Here is a 13,010-nt window from a genome sequence, read left to right as displayed (position 1 = left end):
GAAGTGGAGCAGCGCCTCGTCCAAGATCAGACTTCATCATACCACCTCTCCTCCGCGTTGACCGCTCACCTCCACGCCCCGCCCCCCCTCCCCCAGTAGAAGTAACAGGATAAATAAGGGGTACTGTAATGGGTGTACAAACCTAGTCTTCTAAAAAGCCGGTTAATAGTAGACTCAACTATCGTCAGCACATGGAGTAAAGGTGCAAGTGGCAGAATGAATAACAATGTGTTTACAAAACAGAGACCAGAGGTTAATTTTAATTTCCCAGGCTGGCTGAATATGATTTTCTACAGGGAATTAGTCCTGAAGCTACTTTTCATCAGTTACTTCAATAATTATTTTAAATTCAGGATAGCATGGTGGCGCAGTGGGTTAGCCCTGCTGCCTCACGGCGCCGAGGTCCCAGGTTCGATACCGGCTCTGGATTACTGTCCATGTGGAGTTTGCACATTTTCCCCGTGTTTGCGTGGGTTTCGCCCTCACATCCCAAAGATGTGCAGGCTAGTTGGATTGGCCACGCTAAATTGCCCCTTAATTGGAAAACATGAATTGGGTACTCTAAATTTATTTTAAAAAATATATAATTATTTAAAATTCATTCACGTAATGTGGATGTCGCTGGCTAAGCCAACATTTTTTCCCATACCTGATTGCCCTTGAGAAGGTGGTGGTGAGGTGCCTTCTTGAACCGCTGCAGTCCATGTGCTGTTGAAGTTCCAATATTTTGATCCAGGGACAGTGAAGGAGCGTCAATATATTTCCACCAGGATAGTGAGTAGCTTTGTGGGGAACTTCCAGTTGGTGGTGTTCCCCTGTATCTGCTATCCTTGTCGTTCTGGATGGTAGAGATCATGGGTTTGGAAGGTGTTGCCTAAAAAGCTTTGGCGAGTTTGTATTTGGGAATCAGAAGTATAATTATATGGATATCATCAAATGGAGGTTATAGTTTTTTAAAATAAATTTAGAGTACTCAATTTCTTTTGCCAATTGAGGGGCAATTTAGCATGTCCAATCCACCTACCCCGCACGGCTTTGGGTTTTGGGGGTGAGACACGGGGAGAATGTGCAAACTCCACACAGCCAGTGACCCGGGGCCAGGATCGAATCCGGGTCCTCAACGCCATGAAGCAACAATGCTAACCACTGCCCATCGTGCTACCCCAAATGGGCGTTATAGTTGATACTGACATATTACAGGAAAACTTGCAGAATTGGCGTGTCAATGGGTAATAATTAAATGTAATTATTTGTTACATTTAATTTTGGTGGAACCATGCCAAGGACACCTACTTGGATTTGTCTTTAAAATGAAGAAGGGATTTGGTCGAGAAGGTGGAGAGTCCCAAATTTAGATGATCTGAATATAAGATGTTCACTAATAAAACATCAATGAATGAATTAGTCTTTTACCCAGAATGTTTTATTAGATAATAGAACTCAGTCCAGGGTGTAGCTGAGATGAATAACATAGGTGCCTTTATTAGAATGCCAGGTACGTAGATAAGGGGCAAAGGAATAGAAGGATGGATGAAATGTGATGGATGAGTCCCTTAGGAGCATAAACCCTGACGTGGAGTAATATCTAATAGCCAATAACGTAAAATTTGAAGTATATTGTTCATAATCTGTCCAAGGAAATTTGGACAGTTTGGGTAAAATGTAACATTTGTGTTTTTTCTGCATCCCCCCCCCCCCCTCATAGGCATGTCTCCAGCAGAGGCTGCTGATACTGGCCTTAAGTGCCTATGGACCAGATTACAGAATACTGCTGGAGTGATAGTCGTCAACAATGCTGGGGACTGGGCAGCCAAGTTCACCACTGACAATATGCCATGGGCTGCAGTGGCAGGTGGCAAGTTGTATTATGGCATTGCGCTGGGAGAGGTCCGCACTTCCCCCATTGAAGATATTTGCCAGTGAAGTCAGCACGGAGGAAGAAACAAGACCCACGTATTCATTCCTACTGTTCTCCTGTTTGTTTTGAACTGTTGATGAGTAACCTCAGCCACCAAATGAGTGATGAGTGGAAAGCAATCAGACTCTTCGGATCGCAGTGCTTTTTAATGTGCCCCTCCCTGTGAATGTCCATGAAGACATTCCTTTGATAATCGAACAGCTTGGTGCCACACACTACTTCGGATCCCACAGGAACAGTATTACTGGAAAGTCGGCAACTTCAGGTGCTAAATAAAATACTGGACAAAATGAAACATCATGGATCAACATATTCCCTCCACCAGGGCTGTTCTTGAGATTTTCTCCAGGCCACTCTTTGGTTTAGAGAGGCTTCTCACAGAATAATATAGTGGTTCGAGTCTGCACCAACGCATGAAAAACACCTGGCCTGCCCCCCTACTCCCATTTGCCAGCACTTGGTCCATATCCTTGAATGTTAAGACGTGCCAAGTGCTCATCCAGGTACTTTTTGAAGGATGTGAGGCAACCCACCTCTACCACCCTCCCAGGCAGTGCATTTCAGACCATCACCACCCTCTGGATAAAAAGCTTTTTCCTCAAATCCCCCCTAAACCTCCTGCCCCTCAACTTGAACTTGTGTCCCCTCGTAAATGACCCTTCAACTAAGGGGAACAGCTGCTCCCTAGCCACTCTGTCCATGCCCCTCATAATCGTGTACACCTCAATCAGGTCACCCCTCAGTCTTTGCTCCAACGAAAACAACCCAAGCCTATCCAACCTCTTTTCATAACTTAAATGTTCCATCCCAGGCAACATCCTGGTGAATCGCCTCTGCACCCTCTCCAATTTAATCACAGCCTTCCCATAATGTGGCGACCAGAATTGCACACAGTACTCCAGCTGTGGCCTCACCAAAGTTCTATACAACTCCAACATGACCTCTTTGCTTTTGTAATCTTTGCCTCGATTGATAAATCCAAGTGTCTCATATGCGTTTTTCACCACCCTATTAACCTGCTCTTCAGAGATCTATGGACAAACCCGCCAAGGTCCCTTTGTTCCACGGAACTTCCCATTGTCAGACCATTTATTGAATATTTCCTTGTCACATTACTCCTTCCAAAGTGTAACACCTCACACTTTTCAGGGTTAAATTCCATCTGCCACTTTTCTGCCCATTTGACCATCCCGTCTATATCTTCCTGTCGCCCAAGACACTCAACCTCACTGTTAATCACCCAGCCAATCTTTGTGTCACCCACAAACTTACTGATGCTACCCCCCACATAGCCATCTATGTCATTTATGTAAATTCCAAACAATAGGGGACCCAGCCCAGATCCCTGTAGTATGCCACAGGACACTGACTTCCAGTCACTAATGTAGCCGTCTGTCATCACCCTCTGTCTCCTACAGCTAAAACAAAACACAGAAGCTATGCTGATTCTAGGTCACAATGAGAACATTGTGCCTGGTTCTGGTCACCACACTTCAGGAAGGATGTGAGCATCCGGAGGGGATTTACCAGAATGGATCCAGGGTCCCAGATTTGATCCCCGGCTTTGGTCACTGTGCGGAGTCTGCACGTTCTCCCCGTGTCTGCGTGGGTTTCCTCCGGGTTCTCTGGTTTCCTCCCACAAGTCCCGAAAGACGTGCTGTTAGGTGAATTGGACATTCTGAATTCTCCCTCAGTGTACCCGAACAGGCACCAGAATGTGGCGACAAGGGGCTTTTCACAGTAACTTCATTGCAGTGTTAATGTAAGCCTACTTGTGACAATAAAGATTATTATTCTTATCAATATCATCAGGTTTGTTTTTTCAAGATAACTGACATGTACTTCTACAGACAAAGCCATCACTCCGAACATCCCTCAGTAGGCCACGGTATATGCAACGAAAGAGGATTTTAACCAGGCAATTACTACTCTTTTCATTGCATCTCAAATGGGTTAAATGTAACAATTGACCCGCATTGACAGTCATTGAGGATCAATTGCTCTTTGCGGAAGAGACTTCCAACCTTCTGCCAGCCCTTGTGTAGAAGTGCTTCTAATTTCACTCCTGAAATTAGATGGCACAGTAGCACAGTGGTTAGCACAGTTGTTTCACAGCTCCAGGATCCCAGGTTCGATTCCCAGCTTGGGTCATTGTCAGTGTGGGGTCTGCACTTTCTCCCCGTGTCTGCGTGGGTTTCCTCCGGATCCTCCGGTTTCCTCTCACGGTCCAAAGGTGTGCAGGTTAGGTGGATTGACCATGCTAAATTACCCTTCGGCTGCCAATTAGCTGTGTGTTGACAGGTTTAAAACTGTCTTCCCGCACCTGTCCCCCCACAGCCTCTCTGCAAACACTCTCACTTCTGACCGGCAGCCTCACTTTCTTCCTCGCCTCCACCCCTGGCAGCTCATTTCGCCCTTTACCTTCCCGCTACCTTTAATCCTGTATTTGCTGCACTTATCACTGGGTTACGGGATAGGATGTAGGTGTGGGCTTAGGTAGGGTGCTCTTTCCAAGGGCCGGTGCAGACTCAATGGGCCGAATGGCCTTCTTCTGCACTGTAAATTCTATGATCTAAGATCTGCTTCTAGTTTTCAGATTATACACCCAACATTTAGTTCATTGCAGTGACTGCACTTCCAAAGTATGTCATTGACCTTAGATGTCCTATGGTCATGGAAAGCACTATAACAATGGAAGTCATCCATTGGGATTTGGGATCGCAGTATCTGTAAAATGGTTGCATGTTTCTCTTTAACACAGTCACAGCAATTTGGTATTGGAATTATTTGAGATGTGATGACATAAATGCAAATTATTCTAATGAAATAAAATTATTCATTCAATTATCCAATTAAGTGTTAATCACACTAGCATCCACTGTTTCTTTCTCCCATACAGCAGGTCCTAAATTTATGCAGCCTTTAAGTAGAGATTCCTCAATCATTTACAAGGAATTCAATACCTCAGTGACTTCCATTTTTCCTGGCTGCCAATTAGCTGTGTGTTGACAGGTTTAAAACTGTCCTTCTGCACTCGTTCCCCACAGCCTCTCTGCAAACACTCCCACTCCTGACCAGCAGCCTCACTTTCTTCCTCCCCTCCACCCCTGGCAGCTCGTTTCCCCCTTTACCTTCCGCTGCCTTCAATCACTGACTGTTTCTCTCCTGTATTTGCTGCATTTATCAGCAGCAAGTGCAGGGGAGAAATGGTCTGTGATTGGCGAGTAGCTCCTCACAGATTGTCTCACTTCCACATGCAGGGGACAACTTACCTCTCATTGGTCAACCTCAGTGTTTAAATTTTCCAGGGCTTTTGTTATTTCAGTAATGAAGGAATACTGCATTACCGAAGGTTCAACCATCTGCATGAAGCATTCAGCGTAGACCCTGTCTACCAAGTTAAGACTTTGCTGTAATTACCTGCAGCAGGGAGTTCTGCTGGTGATCAAAGCCACATTCATCCTTTATTCAAGATCAGCAAAACTGATCATATCTTGCAGTCAGTGGGATCTTGCTGTGTGAAAATTGGCAGGTATGTTTTATGTGCAGAATAGTGACAGCACCTCCGAAGTGATTAATTAGCTGTAAAGAAAGGTTTCCTGAGATGTTGATTTACACCACACCACACTACACTGTGTAATGAAAAGGGTTTCCTTTACTCCACAACAGGCTGGCATTGGGTGTCTCTCTCCTGCAGGTGTTGAATCCACGACCCGGAAGTGTTGCACTGGGACAGCTTCGCAAGAGAGAGGGGGCAAGTCTCACTGTTTATACCTAACCAGTGAGGTTGTCCTTATGCCACACCAGTTACCTTGACTGCCACCTACGCCTGTGTGAGTCTCTCTCCTGTGATGGTGAAATGTCACCCAGTAGTGCCCCACTAGTGCAACTTCACAAGAGAGAGAAAACGAGGGACCACTGTTTATTCCTGACCAGTAGCCTCTCTTGAGTGAGCGTGTTCGAAGCGCTCAGATTCCATATTCCGGTCCTTGACTACGTGATTATGTCCTGGCAATTATTGTGACTTGACCAGAACGGACTGTGAAAGGAAGGTGAGACCACAATAATGGTAGTTTTAAAATAATTGATTTATTCAAGAGAAATTAAGTCTTCTGCAACTCAGATTACCCCACACACACAAACACCGATTATGAAATACTATGTGTAAAACAAGAGACTAAATGGCACATCGAAAATTCTTACAGCTTACACAGATTTACTTTAGCGACACAAACACAGATACACACCCACCCCAAACCTCAACAAGCTATACTAATTGGGAGTTTTCTGTGAGTGGGAGTAAAATACTCACCGCTCCAGGGACAGGATAGTTAAAAAACCATTGGCACAGATTTCTTTAGATCGTCTTCCAAGCTGGCCGGTCCTTGCGGCTATTGCTCCTCCGGTTCTCGTGGTCTGTTGTCAGCAAGGCGAAGCGTGTGTCAGGTCAGGAGAGTAGAGTTCTTCCAACAGTTCCTCAGACTTGACTTTTTAAGGGCAAAACCCTGAATGGGTCAAATACTGACCCTCCCACAGGTGAGTTCCAGGACAAAGGAAGCCTTTCTGATTGTTGACAGGATGGAAGTGATCAAGTTCCCCAATCAAAAGGTGTCATAATGTAATTTGATTTTAAGTAGTGCCCTTACAAAAGCTTGCAATGTCTCTGGTCTCTTGACAATGGTCGCTGGAGACAACTTTAATCGTTATCTCGTTAAGGTATTGTGCTTCCGTCTGGCCAGGGCAACAAGTGATTTGCATTTCAACTGCCCCTGGTCTCTTGACAATGGTCGCTGGAGATAACTTTAATTGTTATCCCATTAAGGTATTGTGAGTCTTTCTGGCCAGGGCCGCAAGTAATTTGCATTTCAACTGCCCCTCTTTGAATGAATCAGATGGGTTTTTACCCATTATAAGACTTGATATTTTCTTGAGGACCAACGTTCTAGGTGGTCATCTTTCGACTTTTAAATCCATATTTTATTGCTTTCAAATTTCACAATATGCCATGGTGCGATTCACACCCAAGTCCCCAGAGCATTACCCCTGGTCTCTGGATTACTAGTTCAGTGACAATACCGCTATGCTACTGCTTCCTCTTCGAGTGTACTTTTACTCCCCGAGTAAATGTTTGTTGGTTCTTTTGAAATCCTGGTTGGACCCTGGCACATAGTGCCGCAAGTACTCAGCTGGGCACCTTTGGGCACCTCCGGTGTTAATCTATTAATTAGGTAAATAGTATATTAATGTGTTAATTAGGTAAATAGTATATTTGGGTTGGCTTTTTAGAATTTGCCTTTCTGAAATGGGATTCAGTGAAGATTTAAAGCTTGTTGCGCCAATACGGCATTAACTGTGTTTGCATAGGTATCGCCCCCGCACCCTAAAGGTATGCACGGTAGGTGGATTGACCACGTTAAATTGCCCCTTAATTGGAAGAAAATAATTGAGCACTCTAAATTTACTTTAAAAGGGAAGCACGGTGGCAAAGTGGTTAGCACTGCTGCCTCACAGCGCCGAGGTCCCAGGTTCGATCCCGGCTCTGGGTCATTGTCCATGTGAAGTTTGCACATTCTCCCCGTGTTTGCGTGGGTTTCGCCCTCACAACCCAAAGATGTGCAGGGTAGGTGGATTGGCCACACTAAATTGCTCCTTAACTGGAAAAAATGAATTGGGTACTCTAAATTTTTTTAAAATTATTTAAAAAAACAGCATTAACTGCAGTTGGAATCAAATTTGTGCCCAGCAAATTTGGAATGTTTTAACCTTAAAGGCAGCGTAGGTACTGAAAAAACTCACGCTGTGCCCACATTTGATGATCTTCCTTCCTGTGATTTTGAAGACAGCTTTGACCAGAACAGAAAACAAGTTACAGAAAAGCCAAATAAATTGTCAAAAGGTGCATTTGCTCAATGGGATATTACATTTCTAAACTAGATGATAGCCACATGGAATGAAATTGAACATGATATTGGATTGAAGATGTTTGATGTTACGGTGATCAAATATCCATGTTGTAAATACAGTTGTTCTGTGGTTACAATGCACATTGCCCCATAAGGAGATGTGGCGGAGAAACAAATGACACCCACTTGTGAATTAGACTTTCCCTTGTCTCTTTAATATCCATATTTTGCATTGCAGAAAATCAAAGGCTCTCATCACCTCAACAATTGATTAAATTAGAAGGTAACGGCCCTGACCAAGCAATTGAATAAATTAGCAGCTTGAAAACTCCTTGAACACCAGCTGAGTCTGGGAGTTGTGAAGATTGCTGAGTGTAACACAAGCTGAATAAAGAGTGATGTCTGAAATTTATAATCAATCACAGAGTTGCGGGAAATAAGCTTTGGATGTGTATAAAGAAGAACACTACGATTCAAGCTGTGTTACGCTCTGAAGAGCTTGTGCCTTACTGTATCCTGCCTATTGTAATATAACATTGAAATAAAGCCATGACATCGTCCAATAGAGGCGGCAGAATGGGATTCTGGGGGATGTCAACTCAAGTCACCTTGACTGTACTGTGGATAGCCGAACAATTGGCGTCAAAGGCGAAAGACAAAATTCTGGAAAATCTCAGCATCTGTAGGGTAGGGAGAGAAAAGAGCTAACGTTTCGAGTCCAATGACTCTTTGTCAAAGATAACAGACAGAGAAAGCGGGAAATATTTATACTGTGGAGTGAGAATAAAAGATGAGTCATAGCCGCAAAAACCCAGGGAAACCGGGTGCTAATAGCCACAGAAAGCAAGGGGAAAGAGTGCTAATGACTAATGGCTAATACCCAGAGGGAACAAAAGCTGTGAAAGGCCAAACAGCAGAGAAACTGACATCAGAGGGTAAATTGTGACAGATGGCGATGTGGGGTGAGGGGAAGGGGGAAGGAAAGGAGAGAAAGGGGTAAAGAAAGGTGGATAAGATGGGGGGGGGGGGTTAAATATATATTAAGAAAGAAGAAAGAAATGGTGAAAGACAGTTGAAATGAAATGGGATGAAAACAAATGGGTCGAGGTGGGGTAGAGCTAATCATCTGAAGTTGTTGAATTCGATGTTGAGACCGGAAGGCTGTAGTGTGCTGCCAGACCTGCTGAGATTTTCCAACATTTTTTCGTTAGTTTCAGATTCCAGCAACCGCAGTTATTTGCTTTTATTAACTGGTGTCAAAGAGCGGTTAAGCCCGAAGCACCACATGAATATTTCTCTCCCTCCCTCTTTCTTTGCTCTCTGTTTGTAATTCCACGTGGGGTCCTTCCCTGTGGCTCAACTCAGTACAGAGAGCAACAAACTACGACAACAGAGAAACTACGACATCTTCTTCGCAGCCTTCAACATGTCATCGATGAAGACGAACATCTTCCCACACCCCCACTGCTTGCCTTCAAACAACCGCGCAACCTCAAACAAACCATTGTATGCAGCAAACGACCCAGCCTTCAGAACAGCGACCACGATACCACACCCTGCCATGGCAATCTCTGCAAGACGTGCCAGGTCATCGACATGGGTACCACCATTACACATGAGAGCACCACCCAACAGGTACGTGGTACATAATCGTTTGACTCGGCCAACGTTGTCTACCTCATAAGCAGCAGGAAAGGATGTCCCGAAGCGTGGTACATTGGCGAGACCATGCAGAAGCTGTGACAACGGATGAACGGACACCGTAAGACAATCGCCAGGCAGGAATGTTCCTTCCAGTCGGGGAACACTTCAGCAGTCAAGGGCATTCAATCTTTGATCTTCGGGTGAGCGTTCTCCAAGCTGGCCTTCAGGACGCACGACAACGCAGAATCGCCGAGCAGAAACTTATAGTCAAGTTCTGCACGCATGAGTACGGCCTCAACTTGGACCTTGGATTCATGTCACATATTCACCCCGCACCATCCGGTCTGGGTTTGCGAAATCCTACCAACTTTCCTGGCTTGAGACAATTCACACCTCTTTAACCTGGGGTTACCCCTCTCTCCAGTTGCTCCGCCTGGACCTGTAGACTTAATTACCTGCAAAGACTCGCATTCAAAGTATCGTATTGCATCTTTGACTTTGCCAAAAAAATGTTTCTGGAACCCAGCTCTTCACTCACCTGAGGAAGGAGCAGTGCTCCAAAAGCCAGTGATTCGAAACAAACCTGGTGGACTTTAACCTGATGTTGTCATAATTATGTTGTGCACCGATTGTCTTACAGTGTTCTTACTGTCCCTCTGTGGCGGTCCACCTCTATTAAAGGCTAATCAGAACTGATTTTATAGTCAATCATCTATTCTCTTTATATTAAAAGCTGATCAGAGCTGATGCTATATTAAATCATGTATATAATCCTACATTAAAAACTGATGATTGATGAGTCCATTATCAATGTAAACCATTACTTATCACAATAATGTTTTTTAATATGTATTATCTTTTTAAGAGTCCAAATGCAGTGAACTCATTAAGTCTAATGGCCTTGCCACTAAGGGAGGTTATTGCTTGTCTAGTGGCCTTGTCACTAAGGGAGGCTACTGCTTGGCAAGAGACCCTGCCAAGAAGGGAGACTGGTGTTTTTCTGGAGATAGCTACCGGAGGTATCAACCCCGTATCTTTAGGAACAGGTGCCTTGTTAGGCCTCCCTGAAATTAAGGCCTTGCCAACCAAGAGAGAGACTGTTCTTTGTCTCAAAATAACTGTGGGGAGTTAACTTGTTTTTCAGAAGAAGGGGCTATGCTAAAACTCCTCTCGAACTCCCTAGCTCTCCCTGAGTGTAAAAACTATCAATATTCAAGCAAAAGCTGCAAAAGTTAGAGTTTCACCGAGAGAGCTGTTTAGGAGATTAATGGGTGTTTACTGGAGTAAACTGACATACCTCGACTCGTTGAGTTCTGCTTTTGATTGAGTATGGAACTCTGAGACAACCAGTCGATGTGAGTATGAGATGTTAATAGTTTAAGCAAATATGTAGTTAAAGAAGCTCAGAGGCTAACTCATCACGTATCCTGTATCTGTCAAACTGTATCATTTATCAAAACACTTGTATTACCCTTTTTTCTTTAAATAAATTGCGTATATATTTTACCATACAGATCCATGTCTATTTTAATAGATAAGAGTGACATTTAACTAAGACTCATCATATTCTCACCCTTTGAGGCTATCTGGAGGGTCACTTGCCCATGCCTAGCTCTCAAGAATTAGAACTATTTAGTCACGTTAAGGATAAGATAGTCATCTACGGCACAGCCTCTCCTATACACTGAAGGCAATGAACGCAAGGCACATTGTGTATACTATAATTAGATCTCCCATATAGCGAGTCTTACTTTAGATATTCACAAGACCTTGTCTAGTAGCTTACAACCTCGACTAATCAGGCAGATCTTAGATAAATACTCCTCAACTGTCACATCTGGCGCCTCCAACGTGGTGGCCTGAGATTTATTCTTGGGTCTTAACAAATAGACACAATAGCTCTGTCGCTAAGATATAGGTAATTTATAACCTAAACTAAAACAGTGCACTTTGACCCTTAAGGTCAGAACAATATAAAATAAAGCACTAATTCCAGCAAAATCAAACCGAATTTGGCTACTATTGTTAAACATTGTTTACTAGTAGAAAAGACAAGTATATATTTTTAAACAATACCTTGGCTATGGCAGCTCAAGTTCAGGCACATTTCTGGCGTGATCCGCCAGCAAACCTTGATCCCCTTGTAAATCAAACAGTTATTGTTCCCAAGGGAACATTACTGGTGGATCATTTACTTGCATTCCAACCTTCCTTCGCAGATGGGCAGAGATTTACGCTTGAAATAACAAAATTTTTTCCGGGGAAAAACTATAGACAGGATTGTCAGTTTGAACAGCAGCCAAAAGTTTTCGACTGCAAACCAGTGCTTATCAGACAGGGTTTTGAGATAACAAAAGTGTAATTCAACACTTTTCTTTCGAGTCAGAGAAATTCCAGCGTATTAAGTTACACAAAAGGAAACCAGTGGATTGTGAGTTCTCCACCTCTCTGATAAATGTTAACTATTTTAAACAAGCAGTTGATTGGAATTGCCAGAATCTTAAGTTTGAATTACTTGAAATAAGGTTCATTTCATTCTATTTGTAAATTAATAGAAACTTTTTTAAAAACTCGGTGACATCATTTTAAAAGTGTAAATCGGGAAATGACAGTTGGTTTTACTACGGTATAAATCACCGCAGCTAACTCCTACCTCCCAAAAACTGCCAACATTTTTGTGAATGTTAAGATAAAGAAATTAATTAAATTGTAAAGGTTATACAAGCTCTTGTTAAGCATAACTTAAATTCAGTTCTGAGTTAAGATCAGAACGAAGCTTGCAGTTTGAATTTGAATTTTCAAACATTTTAAGTTTCAAAAGAAAACTTAAAACCTTTTTCAAACTTTGCCAAGTAACAAAAATATTGCCATTGGTTATGAATAGGCAAATAGTTATTCTTAAGTGACTTTAATATCAGTCACTGACTCAGCCCACCATCTGCACCTGTCATTTCAGCCCAACTCCTGCTAAAAGAATATAGACATAAACTTGACCTCCAAAAAACAGTGGCATCTGCTATCAGACAGCTGAAATTGACCTCTCCCCAGCTGAAGCTTGCTCAATGAGAAGGTGACTGAACAGGTAGACGAGGGTAGAGCAGTTGATGTGGTGTATATGGATTTCAGCAAAGCATTTGATAAGTTTCCCCACGGTAGGCTATTGCAAAAAACACGGAGGCTGGGGATTGAGGGTGATTTAGAGATGTGGATCAGAAATTGGCTAGCTGAAAGAAGACAGAGGGTGGTGGTTGATGGGAAATGTTCAGAATGGAGTACAGTCACAAGTGGAGTACCACAAGGATCTGTTCTGGGGCCGTTGCTGTTTGTCATTTTTATCAATGACCTAGAGGAAGGCGCAGAAGGGTGGGTGAGTAAATTTGCAGACGATACTAAAGTCGGTGGTGTTGTCGATAGTGTGGAAGGATGTAGCAGGTTACAGAGGGATATAGATAAGCTGCAGAGCTGGGCTGAGAGGTGGCAAATGGAGTTTAATGTGAGGTGATTCACTTTGGAAGGAATAACAGGAATGCGGAATATTTCCTCGC

The 13,010-nt window shown here is 43.4% G+C and overlaps 1 protein-coding gene across 1 annotated transcript in view; it reads left to right on the top strand.

The window, feature by feature from the left end:
* The window catches only part of asrgl1 (asparaginase and isoaspartyl peptidase 1), a 540,016-nt gene extending 536,299 nt beyond the window's left edge, over positions 1–3,717 (top strand). Inside the window, exon 7 of the mRNA XM_072498343.1 lies at positions 1,706–3,717. Coding sequence (XP_072354444.1) covers positions 1,706–1,923 — 218 coding nt within the window. The 3' untranslated portion in view covers positions 1,924–3,717. The remainder of the gene's footprint in view (positions 1–1,705) is intronic.
* Positions 3,718–13,010: the final 9,293 nt, after the last annotated feature.

This window comes from Scyliorhinus torazame, chromosome 4 (genome assembly GCF_047496885.1).
Source record: "Scyliorhinus torazame isolate Kashiwa2021f chromosome 4, sScyTor2.1, whole genome shotgun sequence".
Classification (NCBI taxonomy): domain Eukaryota; kingdom Metazoa; phylum Chordata; class Chondrichthyes; order Carcharhiniformes; family Scyliorhinidae; genus Scyliorhinus; species Scyliorhinus torazame.
The sequence above is the reverse complement of the archived record's forward strand: the minus strand, read 5'-3'. Positions and strand labels throughout refer to the sequence as shown.